The sequence below is a fragment of the Mugil cephalus genome, chromosome 18, assembly GCF_022458985.1.
Source record: "Mugil cephalus isolate CIBA_MC_2020 chromosome 18, CIBA_Mcephalus_1.1, whole genome shotgun sequence".
In the NCBI taxonomy this organism is placed as follows: Eukaryota; Metazoa; Chordata; class Actinopteri; order Mugiliformes; family Mugilidae; genus Mugil; species Mugil cephalus.
In genome coordinates, this window is record NC_061787.1 from 5,564,115 (window position 1) to 5,588,349 (window position 24,235).

A 24,235-nucleotide genomic window follows, 5' to 3' on the forward strand; every position below is an offset into this window, starting at 1 on the left:
ATCAACCCACGGCCACCGCAGCGACGCTCTGCCTCCGCAAACTTTCCCCAACTCTCTGATTGTTGTTAATGTCCTGTGGCAAAAAAAACGAGTTTTCTCTTTTACCTGTGATATATATATATATATATATATAGAGAGAGAGAGATGCCAGGTGGATGTGCTGCTTCCCTGGCAGTCTTTGCTCAGATGGCTACACCGTAAGCAGTGGGAGGGAGGGCAAACTGTAAAGCTGAAATGGTATTCATGAAGGCTTTGCCTTGGTGTGAAGAGCAAAGCCCGCTGGAGGAAAAAAAAAAAAAAACTTAAGACCATGGATCTCAGGTTACCTTGGCTCATGTAAACAGTCAACCATTAAACAAAAAAAAAATCATGCCAGCATACATATATATATATTTTTCCCCCCAAGTCTCTTTTTCTGACCAGATAAATACCTTTGACCTTTTTTTGGACCCCGTATTCCCATGGTGGGCCGGAGTCAGGTCTAATATAGTGTTATAGCCACGCAAGTATATGGCTTCGCTTGATGTTCGCGGAGAGACAAGCAGAGCGGGAGTGGACAGCGAAATGTAACTGTCAGCTAAAGGAGAGTAATAGAGGCATTCGTAGCGTCATAGGAAACATATGTGGCTCCATATGCTCTCCATGTTCTTGTTTCCAGTCTCCTTCATTGTCTGAGATGCACCACTGATCTGGGGCCTCTAAAGTGCCCCGTGTGTGAGAGATGTGTGTGTGTGTCTCTGTGTGTGTGTGTGTGTGTGTGTGTGTGTGTGTGTGTGTGTGTGCGCATTTGCACATTTGCACCACTCATCTGGGGGCCTCTGAAGTGCCCTGTGCATGAGTGTGTGTGTGTGTGTGTGTGCACTCATGCAGACATACAGGCGTGAGTTATGCGTCTTGGTGTCCGAAAAGAAAAAGTTGTGATCCTGCAGAGGAGGAGAAGATGGATATAGACGCACGTAATGCGTGTTTGAGGGAGCGTAGCTCGTTCCCTATCTTCGCTTTCCATCCATCGCGAGCGAGCTGCGAAGTTAAAGGGAAGTTGCATATTTTCATACTTTTTAGCATAGCCCCAAGCAGGGGCAGGCCCGCGGGAAGCAGCCGTGATGGTCATTAGGCCCTGTCAGTGCGCCCTGGAGGAGGAGTGCTGATAAATTTCAGATAGTGTCAATTGCAGATGAAAGATCTGCTGGAGATGCTAGGGGTGTCACGCTCGACTTGCCTCCGCTCAACAAGTCCCATCTCACTTCCAGCAGCAGGAGAGCAGGCGGCCTCTCCCACCCTTAGCCCTCTTCCACCCCCCCCAACCCTTCAACCCCCTCCACCCACCTCCCCTCCAACCACCCTCCCACCCCACCCCTTCCTGCTTACCTTGGCTAAGCCGCTTTGCATGTTGATTGGGGGAGGGCTAATCCAGTTTGCAGCTGTCGTAGACCAATGATGAATCACCTTTCCGTCATTTGGCCATGCTCCCCTTGCTCGGGGAGGAGGGAGGACCTGGAGGAGGAAACAACAGTGGAGCGGGGCTGCGGCTCAGAGAGCGAGAGAGAGACAATGTGAGCCTCTGTTCTCCCGCTAGAGCCTCTCTTCCCATTCTGCTCCAGAATAACAATAATGTTTTCTCAGACAAGCCTTTTTTGTGTCACGGATGGCTCCGGACTGTGACATCGAGCCGCAGTAACAAGGGGTGACATTGTTTCTGCCGGAGGAGGGGGCGGGTGGGGGGGGGGGGCAGGTGGAGCGGAGGCAGAATAGAGAGGAAGGGAGTGTGGTTTGGGAGGACTCAGAGCCAGGTTCCAGGTAAGAGCTCAGCGGCGGCCGCGCCGGGAGCGTCGGAGACGCTCGGGCCGCTCCGCGCGGCGTCAGGCGTTTCCTTAGAGACTCCGTTTAGCCGCTGTCAACATTTCTCTGCTTACTGTGTCGTTTGAGTGGGGGACGGTTGATGACGCAAAAAACTTTTGACACAGGAGGAGGAAACGTAAATTAAGTGTGTGTGCAAAAAAAAATAGTGTTGTATGCTGGTGGTGTATTTTTAGGGGAGGAGTGAATTAATTTACCTTTGGGAAGACAAGAGTTCAGCTTCCATTTCTGCACACGTGAAGAGTTCTGACTTTTGTGTTGTTGCTAAAAAAATTAAAAAAAAAAAAATTAAAAAAAAGGAGTTTTACATCCTCAAAAACTCAGTGAAAGCGTATCGTGATTTAATCTTTTTTTTATCTGGTAATTCTATTTTTTGTGGCATCTGTTATCCCTCAGACTACTTAGAGCATTTATCTTTGTGGCCTCGTGCAAAGGCCAATGTTTATCGATAGCAGAGATACCCCGAGCCCCGAAACCTAATTGAAAATGACAGTATAATGTACAAAACATGTCATGCTAATTTTATTAACCCACTATTGCTAAGGGAACAGTGGCAGAGACAAATGGGGTATGGAGCTTGTGGCCGTCCTTTTTTTTTTTTTTTTTTTTTAAATCGCTCGTGCCTTCCTCTTACTCCATTGTCTACACTCGATGAAATCCTTTGAGCGCACAAAGGAGAAGATAGAATAATGTTTTCAGTGGCGTGGTCTTTTGTATAAACACAGAAACAATTAAGGAGCTTGCCAGAGCAAACACATGCCTCATGAGCTTCTCATCTGCCCATCGCTGAGGCGTGGGCTCTTATAATCAAGCAGAGTGCTGCACTTTTAACAGGCACATTAAGCATCGCCTCAAACCAGCAAACATCTGTTAACGGTCTTCGCAAAGCGATATACACTTACGGCCATTTCTGTCTCGAAGAAACATCAGACTAAATTGACAGTAAACAATTTGTGTTCGCGTCGCGCAAAGCTGTGACGAGAGAAATCTGAAATTATCTTGTCAGAATGTTTACCGCTCGTTTTACAGCGCGCAGCCCTGCACTGCTTTTATTTATGTGTGCGTGTGTGTGTGTGTGTGTGTCACATTTTGCCTTGTACTTGTGCGTGCATGTGTTATTTTTGACGTGGCACCAAATAGAAATTGAACTGCTTTGTTTGTATTTTTAGATGTGTGTGTGTGTGTGTGTGTGTGTGTGTGTGTATATCATATTTTTCCGTAACACTTTAGCGTCTTCACAGTTGCTTTATGCATAGCGTGTGCGCAGCATTGTGTGTCAGAGCTCCGTGCCTTCCCTGAAACCAGAGTGAAACGTGTAATTTGATTTTGTGTGTGTGTGTGTGTGTGTGTGTGTGTGTGTGTGTGTGTGTGTGTGTGTGTGTGTGTGTGTCTCGTCAGGTCTATGGAAATGCAGGATCTAGCCAGTCCTCACAGCCGAGTAAGTGGTAGCAGTGAATCTCCTAGTGGTCCTAACCTCGACAACTCGCACATCAGTAACAATTCCATGACACCCAATGGCACTGAAGGTATGTGCGCAGTGCTCTTAAACTTATCTTTTCTCTGTCTTATTTGCTGCTGTGATTTAAAAGTAATTAAAAAAAAAAAGAAGTGGCCCTTTAATCTGCGTTACACGAACTAAAGCTAAAGTTGTTGCACATTTTGCAGGGTGAGTCAGCGCAATTATTTTTTTGAGTGTGATGATGATGTACTTTACATTTGCCACTTGGACATTTGTGGATCGCACAATTCACCACCAGCAGTAGTCGTTTCCCTGCGACTATTAGCTGTTTATTTAAGTAACCATGTAATTATTCAAAGCCTACAGCATGGAAATTGTCGAGCTTTGCATGCGGCTTCCACCGTACATAGTTATTTACTCAGCTGATTCACCTGCCCTTTAAAATACGAGCCTTTGTTTAGTGAAGCACTCGCTCCCCGTGTGACACAAATTATTAAAAACAGCCCTTGTCACGTAATCTCTGAGCTAGTCTTTGCTCCCGGCTCCGGGTTTTTTTATTTTTGTGTATTCATGACGCGGGGCCTCATCGTTCAGACTGTCTGTCATGTGTCCCTTTGCCGTTCTTCTTTCCCATAGGTGATAACATCACAATGCTTACCACTGCAGACTGGTTGTTAGGTTCTAACTCTCAGTCGGCTGCAGGTTTGTCTACTTTTAGTGACACGATGAAAGGACAATACTTGGTGTTTTCCAAACCATCCCGAAAGCGCTCAATCACTTCAACTCATTAACAAACATGTTTAAAACCCTCCACGAGTAAATACACAGTCCATCAGCTGCAAAAACTATAAAATTGCCTCAACTATTGTGCCTTTCATTTAGAAACTCTTATTGTTATTTTTTTTGTGGCATTTTGTTTCAAGCATGGTTTGACTCCACTTGAGTTCATTGTACTTGACTGGTCAGGTTATAAACTTGCACACTGAGCCTTTTTTGTTTTCATGCTGGATGTTCCCGGATACGGTGGTTATCATTGTGTGCTCTGTGACGTGAGTGTGCGCCGGTTTGTGCATGCACTTTACCGCTCCGTGTTCATCGGTGTGTGCGCGTGTACGTGTGTGTGTGTGCGCGTGTGTGTTGTTCAAAAGAATTACCCCACGTCAACATGTGTTTCTGCACCGAGCGAGCATAGCGGAAACATGTAATACATGACAGCAAATGGTTTCTTCAACCGTGAGGGATTCCACTGAGCATGACTCCCTTGCCCGCATTGTCAATTTGTTTTGCCAAAAAAAGAAAAAAGAAAAAAAGGAAAAAGAAAATCCTTCAGCCCGCCTGAAGTGAAATGGATTGATTTCAAAGATTCCAGAGCTGTCAGATAGCTGTGAAATTGTCTTTGCAAATCTATTGCAGGGCTGTATAATGGAGTCCAGGTCAAACAGCGTTCGCTACACTCTTAAAAAGATTTTATACACCGTATATATTTCCTTGACATTTCAATTGTGCGTGCATGTAGCTGCCGAGCTCAGTGACTTCAATCTGCAGGAAGGATTCTTTTTCATCCTGCTGATTAGCCGCTAGTTTTTTATATATATATTTATATATATACGTCTTAGTAGAGTTCTCTGTCAAATTAAACTTTGATTTGTGGTGCCCTTTGAAATAATGTCAAAGTCTTTACATGACTGGCTAAGGCATCCTGAATAAAAGATAAAGGAGAGGTGATCATTTTAAATATTACATGATCAAAAACAATTAAGGACAACACACTAGACACACGGAAACGGAGCAACGCGTTACGTCATTTGCAATATTTATTGTGCATTTAAATTAATGCCGTTGAGTTGTTTGACTGCTCACTTCTCCCTGTCCCTCTTTATTTCACACTCCGTATTGAAACAATACGTAAGTCTAATTTAGTGAGACTTACAGTCAGTTTGATTTCTTTTTTATTTATTTATTTATTTATATATATATTTATATTTTTTTGTTGTTGTGGCTTGTTTGGTGACATTGTGGCGTCTTTGTTTGCAGTTAAAACAGAGCCAATGAGCAGCAGCGAAATCGCCTCCTCGGTAGCAGACACGTCGCTAGACAGCTTCTCAGGATCAGGTGAGAGCGGAAAACCGTTTTGTGTGTGCGTGTGCACTTATTTGTCTCTCTCTCTTATCACACACACACACACACACACACACTCGTGTTAGTTGATGAGACGAGTCTGGAGATGGGTGACTGATAGGAAGCGTCCCTGCAGCAGAACACAATGTCTGCGTGTCTGAGCGCATGTGTGTTTAAAAACTTTGTCAGCATATTTATATGCTGCACTTGCTTAACACGTGTGTGTGTGTGTGTGTGTGTGTGTGTGTGTCTGTCCCGCTGGTTCCCATGTCGGGACAGGACTGAATTATGACCTGTAATGCACAGAGCCCGTCTCTTCGGGAGAGTGACACGGCGTCCCAGTGGCCCTGTCTCTCCACGGGCTGTTACCCTATCGCCCTGTCAGAGCCGGGGTTTTCACACCTTCCTTTCAGCGGGGAAACATCACACAGACGCACACACATAAACACGCTGCTAAATAAAGCCAAGGCCGCACAATATAATGCGCGTTGTAGGAATTGTAAGAGAAGTTATCACTAATGCGATAATTTTTTTATTTTTTTTTTGTTGTTGTTGCTTCGTTTCTTTCCGCCCTCAGTGGAATCCGTGTCACATTTTGGTTAAACATTTATAAATAGCACCGCATCCAACTGCACGTGGTATTAACTCGCAGCTAATTTCCCTCTATTTCCTTAACTATTTAACTAAGGACTCGATACTTAACGCTAGAAGCGCATAAATCACTTCATGACTTTTGTCTCTGGAAATATTAATGAAATTTAGTAATGGTATACTCCATATCCTCCGTGGGGGAAACCCAAAGCTCTGCACAGAAGAGCAACTTTTATCCAGTGGCAGGTGCTGCTGATGTGGGAAAAGTGTTCAATATTAATAACGTGCGTGAGGGGTTACGGCGTACAGTTACATACAGTTAGCGCAACCAAATCCCTTATTCTACATGTCGCGACCAATTACACAGATGTTTCAAAGCGGTGCCACTTCCGCTGCAAAAACCCACATTGTTTCTTGTCTGATTTGTTCTGTTTTTTTATTTTTGTTTTTTGTGCAAATTGGAATATTATCTAATTATCTGATAAAAAAACATTATGCACGCTCTACATTCAAATTAACGTGGTTAATTGTGGCATTTTTTAAGCACAACCGCACTTGGAATATATGCAATACTGACGAATATTAGTTTTAAAACAAAAAACAAACCAAAACAGTGTGTGTCAACAGATTTAAAACAAGTGTTTGATTTCTCTGTGGCTGAAAGCTTCACGAGCGAGCGGCACCGTGGAACCACAGAGTCGTGCTCTTAATGATGGAATGATTATGCAGTAGCACTCATTACCTGCAATCAGTGATGTCACTTCCAATGTGGTTGTGGCTTGAAAGGCCCGAGGCGACTGAAGCCACAGGCCGAGACTGATTCCGACCATCGAGTGTGTGTGTCTGTGTGTGTGTGTGTGTGTTTGCGCCTGCAGTTGTCATAGCAGCCCAGAAGTATCTCAGAGATACGCAGGTCAGCAGAAGAACCTGATGTTCTTACCTGATTATTTTACTTGAGCATTGCTCTCCGGATTTCGGCCTTAAATAAGGTTACCAAAATAAATAGAGTAATGCAATGTAATTACTGTTTCCTTGGAATCCAGAAGTCCTGTTGGCAAAAGACAATATTTACCTTATTTCTTAATGTTTAAATATGGTTAAATATGTGCTCGCCTCTTTTCTTTTTAACTCTCCCCAGCTATTGGAACCAGTGGCTTCAGCCCAAGACAAACTCACCAGTTCTCTCCACAGATTTACCCTTCCAAGTAAGGTTTCTTTTATTTTTCTTTAACAAATAAGCAGCATCCAACTTCATTTGGGTCTTTAATGAGATCCTCCTGCTAGATCTTGGGTTTTCTGGCCGGCTTTGTTTGCCTGGATGTCTGCAGCTCGTGCACTCTGAAACCTGCTGTAATTATTATCTCGCAAAAAAATTTCCTTTGCCATTTGTTGTTCTTCCACTATGTATGCGAGCCGTGAGATGCTATCTGCCTCACAGCCGAGGTGGCGCAATCGCCAAGAGTTTGTCAGTTAGCGAAGTTTGTGTCACGGTTTTTGGGGGGGTTAAAACATCTTTTTGTTTTTTTCTTGCCTTCCTTTCTCACTGTTGTTTCTTTTTTTTTTTTTGTTTCCTTTCTCAAATAGCAGAACGTATCCGCATATTCTTCCTACCCCTTCATCCCAAAATATGGCTGCGTATGGACAGACGCAGTACACCACAGGAATGCAGCAGGCCGCAGCTTATGCTAGCTACCCCCAGCCTGGCCAGCCCTATGGCATCCCAGCTTACGGTAAAATAAACACAATTTGTAACCTCCTTTTTTTTTTTTTTTTTTTTGCTAAGTATGTCATTTAATACTGCCTGTCTCCCTCAGCTCGTATTCATGCATAGAATAAGAACCGTACGGCTAAATGTTTTCCCTTCCATGAAGGTCACGACTGTGACTTTACTCGGACCGAACCGTGTTCCCACATCTCCTCCTGGAAAAGGCGGGAGCGGCAGAACGCTGAGTTGTTGTTTAGTGCCTGCATGTTCTCCTCCGGTTCAATAAAGGAGAATTTGCTTGTGAGGCTTTTTCGCGTAGATCGGAGAGATTAGATAGAAATCTGAAAACAAAAACTGGTTTCCTCTGGCACCGCGAGAGAAAGCGTAGAATGCGTGGCTCACTGTAGGCTTTATTTGTCCAAAGTCTTTGGAGTGCTCTGACCCCGCAAGACTGTCCAATATGTGCAGGAATTTACTTTGTTTATTATTTGAATGGAGTCCTGCAACCTAGCATTGCATAGAAACTACATTAGCAGGACCACTGTCGGTATGACTCCCGAACACAAGCTCAACGTCTTATCAGCTCCTCATCTTATCACATTAGATTACGTTAGATAATAACCATTTTTTGCAATCCTAAAATCTGAGCGTGCATTTAGCTTAGCATCTTCTCAGCAGTGTGATATAGGCCCGGTGCAAGATAATGTTTCTTATCAGCCCGTGATAGTGGGAATCAGTTATCAGGTAATCACTGCTCATCCACATTGTGATTAGTGTGTTATGCTAACAGACAGAGGCGGTGTCCCTTTGCTGCGTCCAGTGTAATTTAAACCTGTGTTGACTGTTGTCTGTGCATCAAACCGATCTGGTGTCACTAACTGATTTAGGTCCATTGTGGGCAGGCATAAAGACGGAGGGGGGTTTGAGCCAGTCCCAATCCCCAGGACAAGCGGGCTTCCTAAGCTACAGCTCTGGCTTCACCACGCCACAGACGGGACAAGCCCCCTACAGCTACCAGATGCAGGGTGAGGACATCTTTGGGTTATTTCATCTGTCTGTGCGTTCTGTGAAGTGGCGGCGGATGACTGGAGCGGCTGCCGTGACACGTTTGCAAAACTATTAAGAGGAGCTCTAAATCAAAAGAATAAGATTAGTTTTCCTGTCTTTTTTTTTTTTTTTTGCCTTCCTTTGTTTTAACTTGGCACATCGCTCTGTGTATCTATTTCACTGTTGTCAAGATATTCATCTACCGCTTAAGCCGTTCTAATATTTTTCATTGTACTGTTTTTAGAAAAGATTAGAGAAATCGGGTCTCTGTTCTTGATTTAAGAGCTCGCAGAGCCCAGACTGATTCACAACGCGGCCCTCGCCCTCACCCCCAGACAATGGCTGCATCCCGGCGGTGTTATGTGCAGCCACAAACGGCTTCCTCCCTCTCCTCTCCTCTCCTCTCCTCTTAAAAGAATCAACACAGATGGAAAAATGGCAGGCACTTAGGAGGCACCAGCCATGTCGCTCCCCAGCCTTTGTTTTTTCTCTCCCTGTGATCATATTTGTATTTGGCTAAGAGCTGAGACCGTAGAGATTTATGGCCTTGAAACCGATAAAGATGAGTTGTTGCGCCTAGCGCCCCCCGTTCTTTTTTCTTTTTTTCTTGCTCTTTCTGTGCCGTCAGTCTAAATGTAGCTCACATCTTATGCTCGGTGTGTTTCTATTACTCCCTCTTTCTACTCTCTCTGTGGATCCAGCAAACCCCCTGTCCCACCTGCCCCACGAGGACGGCTCGCTAGCAGCTAGCGCCAGTCTCCGCGTTCTCTTCTCTCTCGTAATACCTAAAGTGTAACAGTTGAAATATCTCCACATGTTGCTGAAAAGCCTCCGGAGCATTTCACAATAAATAACGCCAGCTCAGCAGCAGATGTGGCTCGGGGAAGCCTCTTTTCCACGCCTCTTAACCAAATACAGTTGGCCACAGTCGAGAGTTTTGCGGCACGCATCCGAGCACCTGAAAAAAGGAGAGGCAGACGCGGGGTAAGGAAGGGAACGAGAGCCAGAGCATGTGCGGCAGAATGCACAAGCTGCTATCCTGCTCTTAGTGGTTTAACTCACGATGACAGTATTATGTGCCCATTCATCTTCCAAGTATTATGCTCTTAGCCTGTCTTTCTTTTCCCTCTGTCCGTCTCTGGTTCTCCCTCAATCTCTCTTGCTATCTCTGGCTATCGGATGCCCCACGTTAGCATTAAGTGCATTAGTAATTGACGGCCATGTTAGATGACAGATTGACCACTATTCTGGCCCTAGGTTCTCTAACTGTTGCTCTGGCCCTCCGCCACGCCATCATCATTACTCTCTCTGGCCTATTGATCTGCCTGGGCGATGTGCCTCAGGCCTCGGCGTCCCAACCAAAGACTCCTTCCACTCCACATCTGATACTCTCATCTCTGTTAGTGTCCCTGCCACCAGGCTGTGGCCAGCTGTCAAGGCGGCGGACGATTAAATTAATGTTTTTGCTCCTTGATTTCATGTCCAATGCCATGGAGCTTTGTGTGGGCCGGTTTTTCTGGATCTCACTTTTGCAACTTTTATTTAGAGTTTTTTTTTTTTTTTTTCTTGGACTACAATTAAAAAAAATAAAAAATAAAAAAAAAAGGCTAAAACACCAGAGGTGCGCGAAGAGACGGAGGCATTGTTCTGTCGTTTGGACTGAGCAGATGCTAATTAGGTGAATAATTGGATTCCGACATTCTGTCCCAATGGCGCTGTGAGACGAACAAGCCGGAGCCCAGGTTGCCTTTTTTTTTTTTTTAAAAGAGAGAGAGCCCCATCTGGACTTGATAGCCTATTCCCAAGTGGGGCATACAAACTTCTGCTACAAATATTGTGCACTGATGATAGACATAGCCCATGGCGAAGGGGACTGATCAAGCAAAGCAAATGGACTTCCAATTGTGGAGCCAGAAGGCAGGAGGGCAGGAGGAGGAGGGACGATGTCTGGTCTTGAGTGAGTGAACTAACTGGAGCAGGACAGGGGGAGGGAGAGAAAACATGCCCCCCGGGGGAACCGCAAGACCCCCCTCTCTCCTCCCAACTATAACCAGCACCACCACCACCACCACCACTCCCAACAGCACAGGCTCGTTCTCGCCGGGCTGCCAGGGGTCCCCTCAGCTTTTATGTGGCTCCTTGTTCCCCCTCAGACTCTGCCAGCGAACGCTCTTATGACTGTTTGAACTGTGCATTCGGCTAATTTGTTGTCTCTGACTTATTGTTCGCTTGGACTTTCACTTGATATTGAACTTTCCGCAGGGAAAGTTTTACAAAACCCACCCCCTCCACCCGTCCGCCGTTGAAATATTAAACAAAAAACTGAGAGAAAACACCACCGATGAAATGAAAATTACAGATGGAGGCCCGGATGAAAAATGCGTTAGAAAATCTGCTGTGTGCCTGATAATTGTGTGGAGGTAGAGGGTGGGGAGGTGCACAAATAATTACTGGCTACCGGTAATCTTAGGAATCTGGGAGGTATTTGTTTTTCTGTCTTTTAGCCACTGCGCTAGGTGCGTATCTGCCGGATATGGCCAAACACTGGGCTATGTCTTTTAATATCCGAGTTGCTTTCTACAGGCTGCTGCCTTTCATGCCCCTCCACCCACCCACCCACACACAAACTTCTCCAATCACCCCCCCCCTCCTCTCTGAAAGCTGCTTCACGTTTGTCACGGTATGGGAGGGCCCTCCTGATGGGGCCAATGACCAGAGGATGAAAGGAGCTCCCTCCGTTTCTCTCTTGACAACAAAGGTGTAATTACGCCCTCATTTAGGAACAGTAAATTTATCTCCTGCCTTGTTTTCACTGAAGCGGTGGGATACTTTTCTCTTTTTCTTTTTTCTTTTTTTTTTGGGGCTATGGGAGGATCACGGTGTTGAAGAATGGACAACCAGTCTGTCTTTGTACGGACAGAAATGAGTAATAAAGCCCAGGGGCTATTGGTTGGTGAAATTTTAGAAAACCATATTGTAGTAAAATCACTGACCGCCGCTGTATTGTGTTTGTTCTTTTATATTACAGGTCACGTATCGTACAGTTTGCAGGCTTATAAGCTGCTAAAGCAATCAGATACTAATTCCAGTCATGTATTGACAGAGGGTTAAACATGAGTGCGTGCCATTTTCATGCCTCGCCACTGACTGACTGCCTGACTGACTGACTGACTGACTGTCTGCACATTGAATCAAGCGCTCCCTGCTCGCAGCTAAATTCTTTAACAGTGAGCACTTTGTGACTAAAGGTTTCTCCTCTTTATAAACACGGTTGGTGCTGCAGGCAATAGAATTTCCACCGAATGGAAACCTGCTTAACTGCGCTTTCTTTTAAGGGATGAATCATTCTCGGGGTTGAGCGCTGTTGAGGTGAATGAAGCATTAAGCGTACGCGCAGTGAGACTTGTCATTTTGTTCATTAACATTTATAGTTTAGTGTAAATTGCGTCGCACAAGTGGAGCCTCAAAGATTAGGCAGACCTCCTTTAAGCTGCTCCGTCCTCGACATGACATTATGGGTCATTTCAAGAGAGAGGTTGTGCCCCAGAGGGCAACCGCCGCTCTTCTCCCCTATAATTCTCCGCTTGTATATTATTAAGCCATTAGATGCTATCAACCCCTTTTCAGTGATTTAATTACCCGCCGTCCTTTGAGCAGAGTGAAAAGAGGAGCATACATATTCATCGAGGCTTCAAGCAGCCAAGCCTCCCAGCGCCACTCACTCCGACCCCGGCCCTCCTTACCTATACGTCTCTGTCAAACCTCACCCCCCCCACCCCACCCAGCACCCTCATGCTCCGTCCCAGTGAGTGCATCCACCTTTTCCACCCCCCCCCCCTTCCTCCCTTTTTCGCCCCACGCTACCCTTCGGTAGCTCACACACAACAGTCTCTTGTGTTCTTCACATTGTGCGGGCTTGGAAGCGGGTCCCCCCCCTTCCTCACCCTCCCTCCCTCATCTCCCCTAACCCCCACCCCACCCCAACCCCGTCATTCATCAGCCTTGATCCAATCACTGATAAGAAAGGAAGAGGAGGAAAGATAAGGCCACTGTTCGGAGTGCTCCCTGAGGCCTCCCTCTGTTCCCCATCTCAAACAGTTGTTTTGAGAAAGACTAATCTTTTTTTTTTCTCCCCCCGCCTCCCCCCCTCTCTAACAATGTGCCATTTCATTTTACCTGCAGGTTTAATCCTTTCATATTGACACAAGCCTGTACATAACTTCTGTGTGTTTTTTCTCCCCCCAAAGGTGGTACTTTCACAACAACGTCGGGGTTGTACGCGGGAAACAACTCCCTGACAAACTCGACCGGCTTCAACAGCACACAACAGGTAGCTTCACCCCTTCCCTCCATCGCCGCGTTTCTCTGATCTGGTACCAATATCCAGCTTTCCGATCATAGTTTATGTTGGAACCGCAGCCTCCCAACCTGGAAATCTTTACGAAACATGCATACTCAATATGTTGCATTTCACCCATGACACATCCAAACATAAATCACTCACAACGTCAAAATCTTTGTACACTGGATTATCTATTGCACCTCTTCCAACGCATATGTATCATGCCACAGAGGAAAAGGAGAACGGGGGGGAAGAAAAAACAAGACGGATCGTTGTCCAGATGTAGGACAGAACAGACATGTGTTTGCATTTATTTTTTGGAATCTGCTCTGTAAAGTAGCAACACTGGTGCAGGGCATATCTCGGATTACTCTGCCAAACCTCCTACTTATTTCCTTCAGCTCTGCTACCTTTTGTCTCTCTTTGCATTTTGATCAAAATCTCCCCTCACTTGATTTATCTCTTGGTTTTTTTTTTTTCTTTCTTTCTTCGTCTTATCTCCATCCAAATATAACCCACCTCCGTCTTTCTTCGCAGGAGTACCCCAATTATCCCGCCTTTGGCCAGAGCCAGTACGCTCAGTATTACAACAGCTCACCCTACACTTCGCCCTACATGACGAGTAACAACACCAGCCCCAGCACGCCCTCCACCACCACCACCTACACCCTCCAGGAGCCACCTGCCGCCGTCACCAGCCAAGCCCTCACAGACAACCCCGCCGGTAAGAGCACTCCGAGAGCTGTGAGCAATCGTTAATGCGAAACTCATGCAAAACAGTACAAATAGTATTTCTTTTTCAGCCTGCGCATGTAACAAAACGCAGACAAAAACAACAATTTGAAAGGAACTGAAATGTTGTTGGATTTCCCATAATTCCATGTGACATTAATGCATCATCTGGCAATTGAGATTGTATCTTTATAAGTCCTTCAAGTTTTTATGGCTGCATTTGAAGTTGTCATCGATCAACACTAAAGACAGCTCGCTTTAAATAACCGTAATTTCATGCATTCATCCAGTTCGGATGAGTGACATGTTCGCTACTCGCAGCTGACGTGCACTCCGTTACCTCTTGTTTATTAAATCAGCATGGAGCGCGACGGCTTTTAGCATGTGTGCTGCAACTGATTTGCGATGCGTTTGTTATCTGCAGGCCCCCGAAACGGTCTGCCCCCTTTGAATAATGTCCCCGCGCAGGATGCTGTCTGTGCCGCATCAAAACAAATGGTCACTCTCCTCAAAAAACAAGTCATGGCTCGTCTCGGGCGCGCACTTCTCATGCCCTTTCTTCTTTCCTTCCTTTTCAGTTGAGTACAGTACCATCCACAGTCCATCAACCCCCATTAAAGATTCAGATTCGGATCGATTGCGCCGGGCCTCGGATGGAAAGTCACGTGGCCGTGGAAGAAGGAACAACAACCCATCACCGCCGCCCGACTCTGACCTTGAGGTAGGGTGAGCCCGCTACCTTGGCGACAGACAGCCTCGCCCTGTCTGAGGCACATGGACACTAATCCACTTACTATATGGCTGCCACACAACTTTAACACTTGACGGCCATTAATTCTTAAACGCTTGATTCCTTAACTTTAAATGCATTATTGATGCATCGTGGAATATATGACTCATCGCCGAACACATATCTTATATAAACCTCTCATGTATACCTCGTAAATAAACAATAAGGTGAATAAATGAGTCACCGCCGAAGTGAATAATATATATTCTCTAGTCATGAGGGAGCGCTCGCCGAGGCTGCCGCCCATAGTGACCGTATGTCAAAACAAACCCTTCATAATTCCGAAGGCTCTTCATTAATATGTTATTAATTTGAACGAGGATAACAGCGGCCATTATGGCACTGACATCACGCCATGTTAACATATCTAGTTAATTAGTTTGTCACTATTGATTACTCTAATGTAAAGGCCAAGGGCTGGAAAGTGTGTGTGTGTGTGTGTGTGTGTAGTGGGGTGGTGAGAGAAGTGTTGCGGTGACCAGCCCGAGCAAATGGATCCTGGTCCCTGCGGCGCGCGAATACACGCTCCTGGCCTATTGACCAGGAGGATCACCTTGCAGCGCTACAGAGTGCAACCATTGATTTTGCTTCTTTTCTCTCTATTTTTTTCTTTGTCACCCCCCCCCCCCTCCACCCCCTCCACCCCCTCCACCCCACATCTCTCTAGCGAGTTTTCATCTGGGACCTGGATGAAACAATCATCGTTTTCCATTCCTTGCTCACGGGTTCTTATGCCAACAGATACGGACGGGTGAGTGACATCAGACTGTGGCAGTAGCAGCACTTTATCGTACAAAACGCATCAGTATTAAAAGGAGAGAAAAAGGGGGATTTGAGTCGGGTAATGGCCACCGAGCGGAGGAAGCGGAGGATATATTTCACTTAGGCCTAAGTCCATAGTGAGAAGATAGAGTAGAACTCAATGTACAGATAATTGTTTCTTTTTTTAATAGGTCCAATGAGGCCTGTCAAGTATTTGAAGGCTCTTTGCAGCTGTTGGAGCTATGCGTGGCTGGTCGGGGCTCGGCTGTAGGGGCTCACAACAGTTGCACCGTGGATGTCTATTGACACATCTTGAGTGTTCCTTTCTCCTCCAGAAATGCCACATTGTTAGTTTAATTAAGTGCTTCTCAATCCGTGCTTTTCAGGCGCGGGTCTCCCTGGAGACCCTGTCGAGGGTCCGCCAACTGTACTTCAGTCAAAAACTCCGACTTCAACCTGCATTAATTAGGATTCACATTCAAATATATATGCATGTCTATATATATATATATATATATATATATCTTAACATGATGTTATTATTTTAGTGGAAGGTCATTTTCTATCCCATGTCACCGTGTATATTCATAAAACGAAGAGTTTACTTTTCCAGGCTCTGCTATTTGTTGTTTCATGTAAATTGCTTCTCTAAATTTAAACTTTCCAAACAAACTATTTGGGAGATAAGGCTGAATCCTATTCTCATGGTTTTGTGTTGAGGTTCTTTATAATCTTCGAATTGCATCATCCTTTCTGTTTTTTTTTATTCCAGTGTAGTTCAGATGATTAAAAAAAAAAAAAAAAAAGATACCAGCTCATTGTTGGTTCATAAGTGTATTTTGTCTCAGAGTAGCATTTCTAATCACCAGTTGTTTTGGCTATGGATGTGTCTGGTTTTGAAGCTGATAATGACATATTGCTCCTCATATGTCAGAGAGCTTAGCGTCTGCGGCCCAACGCTCTGGGCCTTTGTTCTGGTATGAGGGGGCGTTTGATGGGGGCAGTGTTTTGTTTTTGGGGTGAAAGACGGCTGCCCCATGACCCCGCGCTGTTTATTTACTTAATTCTCAGCCCTGCCTGCTGGGTAAAGAGAGAGCCGAAGGCTTAGGGAGCCGTGGCTGCGTGATGAGAGGCTCACGCACCGCGCGCACACACACACAAACACGAAACGCGCAACACTGATTGTGCGCGCGCTCCTTTGAAACAGGAAACACTCCTGACTCCACGAGAGCCGTCAGACCTCATATGGGATGTGACAGCCACTGGAGTCTCTCTCCTTCTCCGTTTTTCCCTCTTTTGTTCTTCTGCGTTTCTCCTTCGCGTTGTTCTTCAACCTGCTGACGCCGTCACATTGGAGCAATGTTGTGCTTCCCCACTTTGAGGCAGCGACCGCAGAGCTCGCTGCATCAAAGCATATCAGAAACGCAGATCTGTAAACTACCTGTGAAAAGAAAGTGAGGCAGAGCAACATCCCTCCACCACCACCACCACCACCTATCCTCCACGGCAACCTCTCCTCTCCTCTCCTCTCCTCTCCTCTCCTCTCCTCTCCTCTCCTCTCCTCTCCTCTCCTCTCCGTCACTCGTTTCATCTCTTAGCGGCATAAACAACACACAAAAAAAGTTACAAATCTGTTTTCCCTCCTCGCTGCTCTGAGCTTTCTATAAATAGATGTGTATCTGACTGAGTGCACATCCACACTTTCTCTTGTTCGCTGTGACCTCCCACCCACTCTCTCTCTCTCCTTTTTTTTTTTTTTTTTTTTTTTTGCCGCCTCGCTCCCTCATACGCGCATAAACACACACACACACACTGCTGTTCTTATCAGCTCTTTTAATTGGCATCAAGGCTGCTCACTCCCATAAAGCTGACGGCTGAGGCCAGCTGTGCTGCTATTGGGCTGGACAGAGCCGGAGCTTAAAGTGGGTGGGGATGAGGGGGCTGTTATTGGTAGGGGACTTGGTGTTGGGGGGGGGAGGGAGCTTGGCGCCCCCCTGGGGACGCTGACATCTCAGGACAGGTGGTGCTGGAGCAATGACAGCAGCAGCACTTTGGCCTTCTGGCCTGCTTGTATTCTTAACTCCCTCACTGACTGATTGTTTAGATTTAATTGGAAAGGATTCGCTTGTGCCAGAGTAGTCCGGCTTTTCCCACCAAACCGGTCCACAACACTAAATCACCCACCAGCAGCAGCAGCAGAGGTTGGGAAGAGCGAACCGCTAGCCTGTTGATGTGGAAGGCAAATTACCTCTGATGAATTCTTACTGAAAGACTGGTTCAAACTGGGAGGTTAAGGAGAAGACGGGGGGAAGCCTCCAGAAGTGGGGCTTGAGCTCTTCTTGTGTGGCTCGCACTCTGTCATTTCGGTGAAAACATAAGCATTGTGGGGTGTGACAGCTAATCAGTGGAAAGCTCAGGTGTGTCTTTAGGTGGTTTAACTGTAATCCTTGCATCTGGCGCTGTCTTTAATAGAGGTCTCGCGCGGCTGAAAAAGAAAAGCCTCCTCCGCAGCCGCCTAATTGTCTTTCTTCATCTCCTGCTTTCTGGACACAATTTGCTGATTAGAGATTTGAGATATGAAAGGAATTCATTTCGCGTTCAAGCAAAAACGGATGCGAACCCTCTTCAGGAAAGTTGTAGAAAATGCACTGAAAACTTTTTGCCTATTCATTATCTTTTTAAAGGGGAAATCATGCACATTGTCACCGGCTCATTAACTATTTACAGTGTAGTCCAGTCCTCTCTAGGTATTATCTTACAGACAGCGCAACCATATCACCATTACAGCGCGTGTCACATTACTCACCAAGATCATGATTTAAGGAAAAACCAGCGGTCGCCTCTGCTGCAGAGGTCTCCCTGTAATAAGTGTGTATTTTCTCTTGGCAATTATTTTGCACTTGCATTAATAAACCCCCGCCCATTATCTAATGAAACTTTCGGCGTGTATAATCAGATCAGATGATGCATCTGCGCAAGTATGCGGAGAATGGGCTATTTACGAGGAGCCTTTGACCCCGGCTCGTCTAAATCGACCACCCCTCCTGAAAAGAGACATGCCTTTTACTGCGCTCGTTCAAGTCTGCGGCAGTTCTGATGACTATTCTGGTCCCTTTCAGAGGGTCGTAAACGGAGGCTGGAACTTTCAAGTCCGTCTAATGTCTTCTTCTTTTATGGGACCGGCCCGCTGTGGAATTTAAAGGGATTCTGTGTTAATTAAGCGGCTTACAGGAAACATCACTATCCGCTGCATTGCATCATGCTTCTTCCGACAAACAAATGCTGTTCGACTGAATTGTGTTTGTCTGTTTTTCTTTTAAGGATCCACCGACATCTGTATCACTAGGCCTGAGGATGGAAGAGATGATCTTCAACTTGGCCGACACACACTTATTCTTCAACGACTTAGAGGTGAGTGCATTTCTGATTTCTGAGCGTTGGCGTGACAGCCCATTTAGATTTCAGCCAGAGCGACGGTGTCATAGCGTGGAGTTGTCCGGCCCCGTAGGGGTGAAGTATTACCTCAGAGCCCAGGGGATAAACCATCATTTTTACGCGTTCTGTCAGTCTCCTCCGCCTCCACTTCTGTCCCGCTCTGCCCGTAGCGGCTGCAGTGCAATTTGTCAGGCTCTAGTGTTTCTGTGGCCTCGCCGCCTGGCTGTGTGTGTCGTGCTGTGTGCTTGGTGTCGCTGTCCACCCACACCGCAGACCCTGTCCGTCGCTTGCATGTGCCCCCCTCCCTACTCCCCCGCCGTGTCCTCTCCCATTCTTCTTTCGCCCCCTCTGATTCATGTACGGCTGGTGTAAAATCTTCCCCTGGGGCACGGGAATAGAGGGATATAGAGGGATGTAGAGGGGTAGGGAGGTGTGTGTGTCTGCGTGTCTGCTTTACTCTGGGGAAAGGTGCAAATAGGCTGCATGTGCAGGAAAATGTGTGGCACATACTCAGGTATTGCACAAGATAAGATAAGATGCACATGTGTATGAAATAAAATAAAAATAAGAATAGAAAAAACATGAAAAATATAAAAAAAAATTAGTATCCTTACATATATGTATATACATATCTACCATTGAATGGATGCACAAATGCAGGTATGATTATACATGTGCATGTGTTGTGTACGAAACAGTGCAGCTGGGGATGGGAAGAATAATTGCACATGTCGCATTCGCCCTCATAAACAACATTAAACAACACATTTTTTACACATGTTATTTCCCACAACACCATCCAGCTCTCCGTCTACGATTTTTTGTTCGCTTCCTTTATTTTATTTCCATGCCTTTTTGTCCACGCAGCCTCCTCTCTCTGTTTCTGCCTCTCTCTGTCTCTCCGCCTCCTTCTCCCGGCGAATCTGATCCCACTGACCCGACGCTTTTTCCTCAGTGTCCTGCTTCGCGCTGACCTCACGGGAGAGGAAATGTTTTGTTTGATACTTAAGTGTGAAGAGATCTGCGGCCGGTCTGCCAAGTCTCATTATTCACCACCACCATGTTCGGCTGCGTTACACGGAGCGAGCCCAAAGAAGGAAGGAAAGAAAGAAAAAAAAAAAACAAAAAAAAAAACTAGAGACAGAGAAACGAAGAAAGAAAATGTTAATACTCCCCCAGACAGACGAGGGACTGAGAGAAACGCAGTCATCGTGATCAAAGTTAATTGACTGCAATTGGCTGGTTAAATATTTCCTTATGCCTTGGCCGCGTAGAATCCATCCTAGCTGCACTTTGTTTAATAGATGTGCCCCAATCATTTGGGAGGAAAAAAAAAAAAAAAATGGCAGTTTGCGACAACGCTTAAATGTGGTTTCGCTCAACATCTGTCCCGTGTTTTGATTTCTTTTCATGTGTGATGAAACCCGTTCGCAGACGAATTGGCAGCTCAGGATACTTATAAAATTATTTTAAAATCCCTCGCCCGCATTTCTTCTGCTTTATCTCAGTGACAAAATTGCATGATTTTGCTTTGACACTTAAAAGATTCCGATTTTTCCTCAGCTTTAACCCGAGTGCGCAGACTGCGGCAGCGCGGGAACAATGGTTTTTTTAGGGAGTCCGGCGCAGAGACCTCTCTGTAGACGTTAACAATCATACCAGAGGAGGAGTGACATTCTCCTGAAGACATATTGATCTCTCCTCTTAAACTGAGCTGGGTCAATCTTGAGTGTTAAGTGCCAGTTCTCAGCAATGCCTAACCAGTCGCGTTTCCTCTCCCCTGATTTACAGTCCTCCATCTCAGATGCAGCTAAATAGAGTCCGACTATAAATACCGCGGCCAGCAGCAGTTATGTATTTAAGCATGTGCAGAAATGCATATGGTCCATCTAATTTAGTCTAAGCCATAAAGGGAGACCCCCAGAGGCTGTGCAGAAACACAGGTGCAGTGGCCTAACGGTGTGTGAGTACTCGGCCCAAGTCTTAACACTCTTGTTCTGCCAGCCTCTGCACAAGGACGTTAAATAGGGGCCGTGCTTCCTGTAAAACATTCGCAGTGCACAGCACAGTTTTTAAATTTTATCAAAATTTGAGCGGCACAAATCTATAAACATCACATCTTTAACATCGCAGTCTTTTTTTCAGGATTAAACTGCACTCAGGCTACAGAGGCTGCAGCCGAGGCTTAGCTTGTGTGTTAGCGTATTCTGTCCATTCACTTGTGTGTGTGTGTGTGTGTGTGTGTGTGTGTGTGTGTGCGTGCGTGTGAATGAATGGAGGCTGGAGCCCGTTGATAGAGCTGGTGAGTGACGATTCAGGGGAAAGTCATAAAAAGAAAGAGGGCATGCCGAAGGGGTCAACAGGGATCAGTTTCACCCTTATGTCTCTCTCTTGCTCTTTCCCTCTTCTTCCTCTAACCTTTTTCTGGATCAGCGCTCTCTTTTTTTTTCTTTTTTTTTTTTTTTTTTTCTTTTTCCACCCACCGTTTTTTTACGTCGGCTCCCAGAAATACGGCAGGAAGGTTTTCAATGCGCCCAAAACCTGCGAATGTCTCGCATCGATCCTCGAGAGTGTGTTTCTACCATGAAATGTGCTCCTTATATCTGCAGACATAAATACATATATATATATATTTCATTAATTAAACTAATATTTGTTGCAATTTGTTAATAAATAGCAAAATATATAAGCATTTTTATATAGTATCTATTTATTTTTAACTTTTTATTGTGTTTTCTGTATTAAATATCAAATATATGCAGATTTTTATTTATTTTTTTTAAATTTAGCTCATTTTTCTGCTGATGTTTTTATTGCTGTGGCTGGAGGCTTCACGCGGAGTTAACTGATGGTCTAAGGCGATGTGTATAACGAAGCACACTGAGGCTTGAGTTCACTCAGAAGACTGACAGCTCTTCTGTGGCTCTGGGTGTGAGTTTAGTATAGGTGCGCTGCCCAAACTCTTGACACCGAGCAATATGTGGGAACCAGGGGCCTCTCTCCCCCCCCCCCCCCCCCAGAACGCCCCGTGTTCCCTTCTCAGTGGGGTACAGGTTACTGCCGACTCCCGCCTCCTCCGTGGGTGAGAAAACAACCCTCCGAGTCTGGAGAATAAAGGGCATGGGGGCAAAGCACTCGCAGGCAGGGAGGCAGGCAGGGAGTGGTGTGTGGAGGGGGGGAGAGGTCTCTAAAGGTGGCAACATTTTAAATTAGCCCACTGACGTCTCCATGCTGTGTGCAACGCTGACTCACGCGCTTTTGCACATGCACTCCCAACACGTGAACACACACACACACACACACATATATATATATATATATATAAACTGTACAAACACTCAAGTATTCACAAACTCCCTCGCTCACGTCCTTACCTGTGCAGGAGTCCTGTAACACTGTAAGCTGACTGGCTTTTTTTATAGCTCCCAGCCTGCGAGTCGCGGGGTTGAACCCTCCTCTGTCACTCTCACCCAGGGGCTGCCTGTTAATGAGGGATGCTGTGAAAAGTTACCTTTTTTTCCTGGCGGCTCAAATGGTCCTCCAGAGCCTCTTACTGCGGAGCCGTTCTGTTGGTTTTACGTCCCGCTGCAGATCTTGTACTTAGCCGTTCCATTTTTTGACTGGTAGCTTTTTTTTTTTTACCCTTAATAGTTTATTTTTTTTGCGGGTTTTCTAATAAATTTTAAACTAGAGTTACTTACGCTTAAGCTGACCAGATAAAAGTTTTTGCTGGAGCCCAAACGATGCTATTTTCCTGCGTGGTGTGTTTTGTCAGATGGGCTCCGTCCGTTTGGGGCGTGCAGGCTGACGCTGGTGTTTCATCATGTCCTTGGCCACTGATGCAGCACTTCTGCCTCGTTCCTCGACATAACTCCATCAAGTCTCCAGGCAGGGCCACTGATGTGTTTTGGAGCGACTTCAGTCAGTTGCAGAGTCGCCCTGCCAGTCTTCCCCCCTCCACCACCGTCTACCCGCCGTCCCGTCCCAGCACGGGCCAACTCACACACCAATGAGGGTTGAGGCTGCACGGAAAAAAATATAACATTACCGGCTGGTGATAAATGACGATATTTAAGAAAAGTTTTCTTGTCCGCCCGTTTAAAAAAAAAAAAAAAAAAAAGGGAGACGCAGCACCTGCTTAATTTTGGTTTGTGGTGGAAGTGTGTTCAAACGGCAGTCTCCGCTTGGCAGAAATAAACAGCCTCACTGTGTTTATTTCTGGGGGGGGAAAGATGCTGAGAAGCAGAAATGAGATTTTGATATTTTTTTCTCAAGCGTCCTCGAAGGTTCCCCCCGTGGAGCGCGTCCTTTTTCTCTCCAGAACTTTCTCAAATTGTTAAATGTAGTTTCTGAGTCCCTCATCCTGATTGTGTTTAATTTTGTGGTGGGTGTGGGGTGGGGGTGGGGGGGGGGGGGGGGAGTAAAACCAGCATAGATGTCTCTATACCTGTGCTTTGTTTGGCACCGCTGTTTGAATTCCGCGACTGTTCAAGCACAGATTGTGGATTGGAATGAAGTGGGGTTTTTGAAGAACTCTCTCTTTGTTACCCACATCCTGTGTTTGACCCCCAGATAATCACAGCCCCCTCCTGCGCCCTCCCCTCCCTCCCCTCCACCTAGACAGGGGTGCCTGTGGTGGGAACGGAGGAGGAAGTTGCTGGGGGTCACAAACCACCGAGGGGGGTGGGGGGGGTGACAGCCTCTGCCGGTAGAGTGGCAGCATTGAGAACCTGCGAACCATGGTGGAGCGTTTTTCACATGGCATTAGCCTGTGGGGTCACGAGGAATTTCGTGATGATGGCTGTTATCGCTCACACTGTGGTTTTGACCCCCCCCCCCCCACCTGACAGAACAGCTCACCTGAGAGAGGAAGGGTATCCAGAAAGTGGGCACTATTGTATGGCAGTGACCTAGACCTTCATGGAGGGAGGGGGGGAGGAGGAAAAGCCGAGTCTGCGAGTGGAGTTAACATGAATCTTTCTGTTTTGGTAACATGCGTTGCATGGTCGCCCCCCAGTCTTTCTTCTCCAAGCCTCTGACTGCCGCAGTCACCACTCCGAGCTCTTTCCAGGGCTACAGGAAGACTCAGGCCGTCACCGCTGATTGCTTAATGACAGATGCCAAGGGAACAAAGAGGGCTCTGATAACTTCCTCCCCAGTGGAGGCTTTTCAACAGACCAGTGGAAAGACAGCGAGAGAGAGAGAGAGAGAGAGAGAGAGCAAAGGCCGAAGCATCCCGTCTTCAAGTTATGTGCTTTTTTTTTTTTTTTTTTTTTTCCTTCTCTCCTGCAGAGATTAAGTCGGCTCGGTAGCCAAATAAAAGAACGGGCGGTGATGAAGTTAACAGAGAGAACGCGGTGTTTGCGTAAGGAGTAATTGCGATGGCTTCTGGTGGAG

General features: G+C 46.1%; 1 protein-coding gene across 13 annotated transcripts in view; it reads left to right on the forward strand.

The window, feature by feature from the left end:
* eya1 (EYA transcriptional coactivator and phosphatase 1) overlaps positions 1-24,235 on the forward strand; it is a 61,401-nt gene that overhangs the window by 25,963 nt on the left and 11,203 nt on the right. For 2 of the 13 annotated variants that reach the window (XM_047568535.1, XM_047568534.1), the window contains exons 2-12: positions 3,256-3,383; positions 3,953-4,018; positions 5,351-5,428; positions 7,164-7,230; positions 7,610-7,755; positions 8,618-8,755; positions 13,025-13,107; positions 13,657-13,843; positions 14,430-14,572; positions 15,309-15,392; positions 18,725-18,814. In XM_047568535.1, coding sequence (XP_047424491.1) covers positions 3,260-3,383; positions 3,953-4,018; positions 5,351-5,428; positions 7,164-7,230; positions 7,610-7,755; positions 8,618-8,755; positions 13,025-13,107; positions 13,657-13,843; positions 14,430-14,572; positions 15,309-15,392; positions 18,725-18,814 — 1,206 coding nt within the window. In that variant the 5' untranslated portion in view covers positions 3,256-3,259. Of the gene's footprint in view, positions 1-1,434; positions 1,554-1,738; positions 1,798-3,255; positions 3,384-3,952; positions 4,019-5,350; positions 5,429-7,163; positions 7,231-7,609; positions 7,756-8,617; positions 8,756-13,024; positions 13,108-13,656; positions 13,844-14,429; positions 14,573-15,308; positions 15,393-18,724; positions 18,815-24,235 lie in introns of those variants that run through there. The other 11 variants (XM_047568540.1, XM_047568539.1, XM_047568527.1 and 8 more) reach the window with 10 other exon arrangements.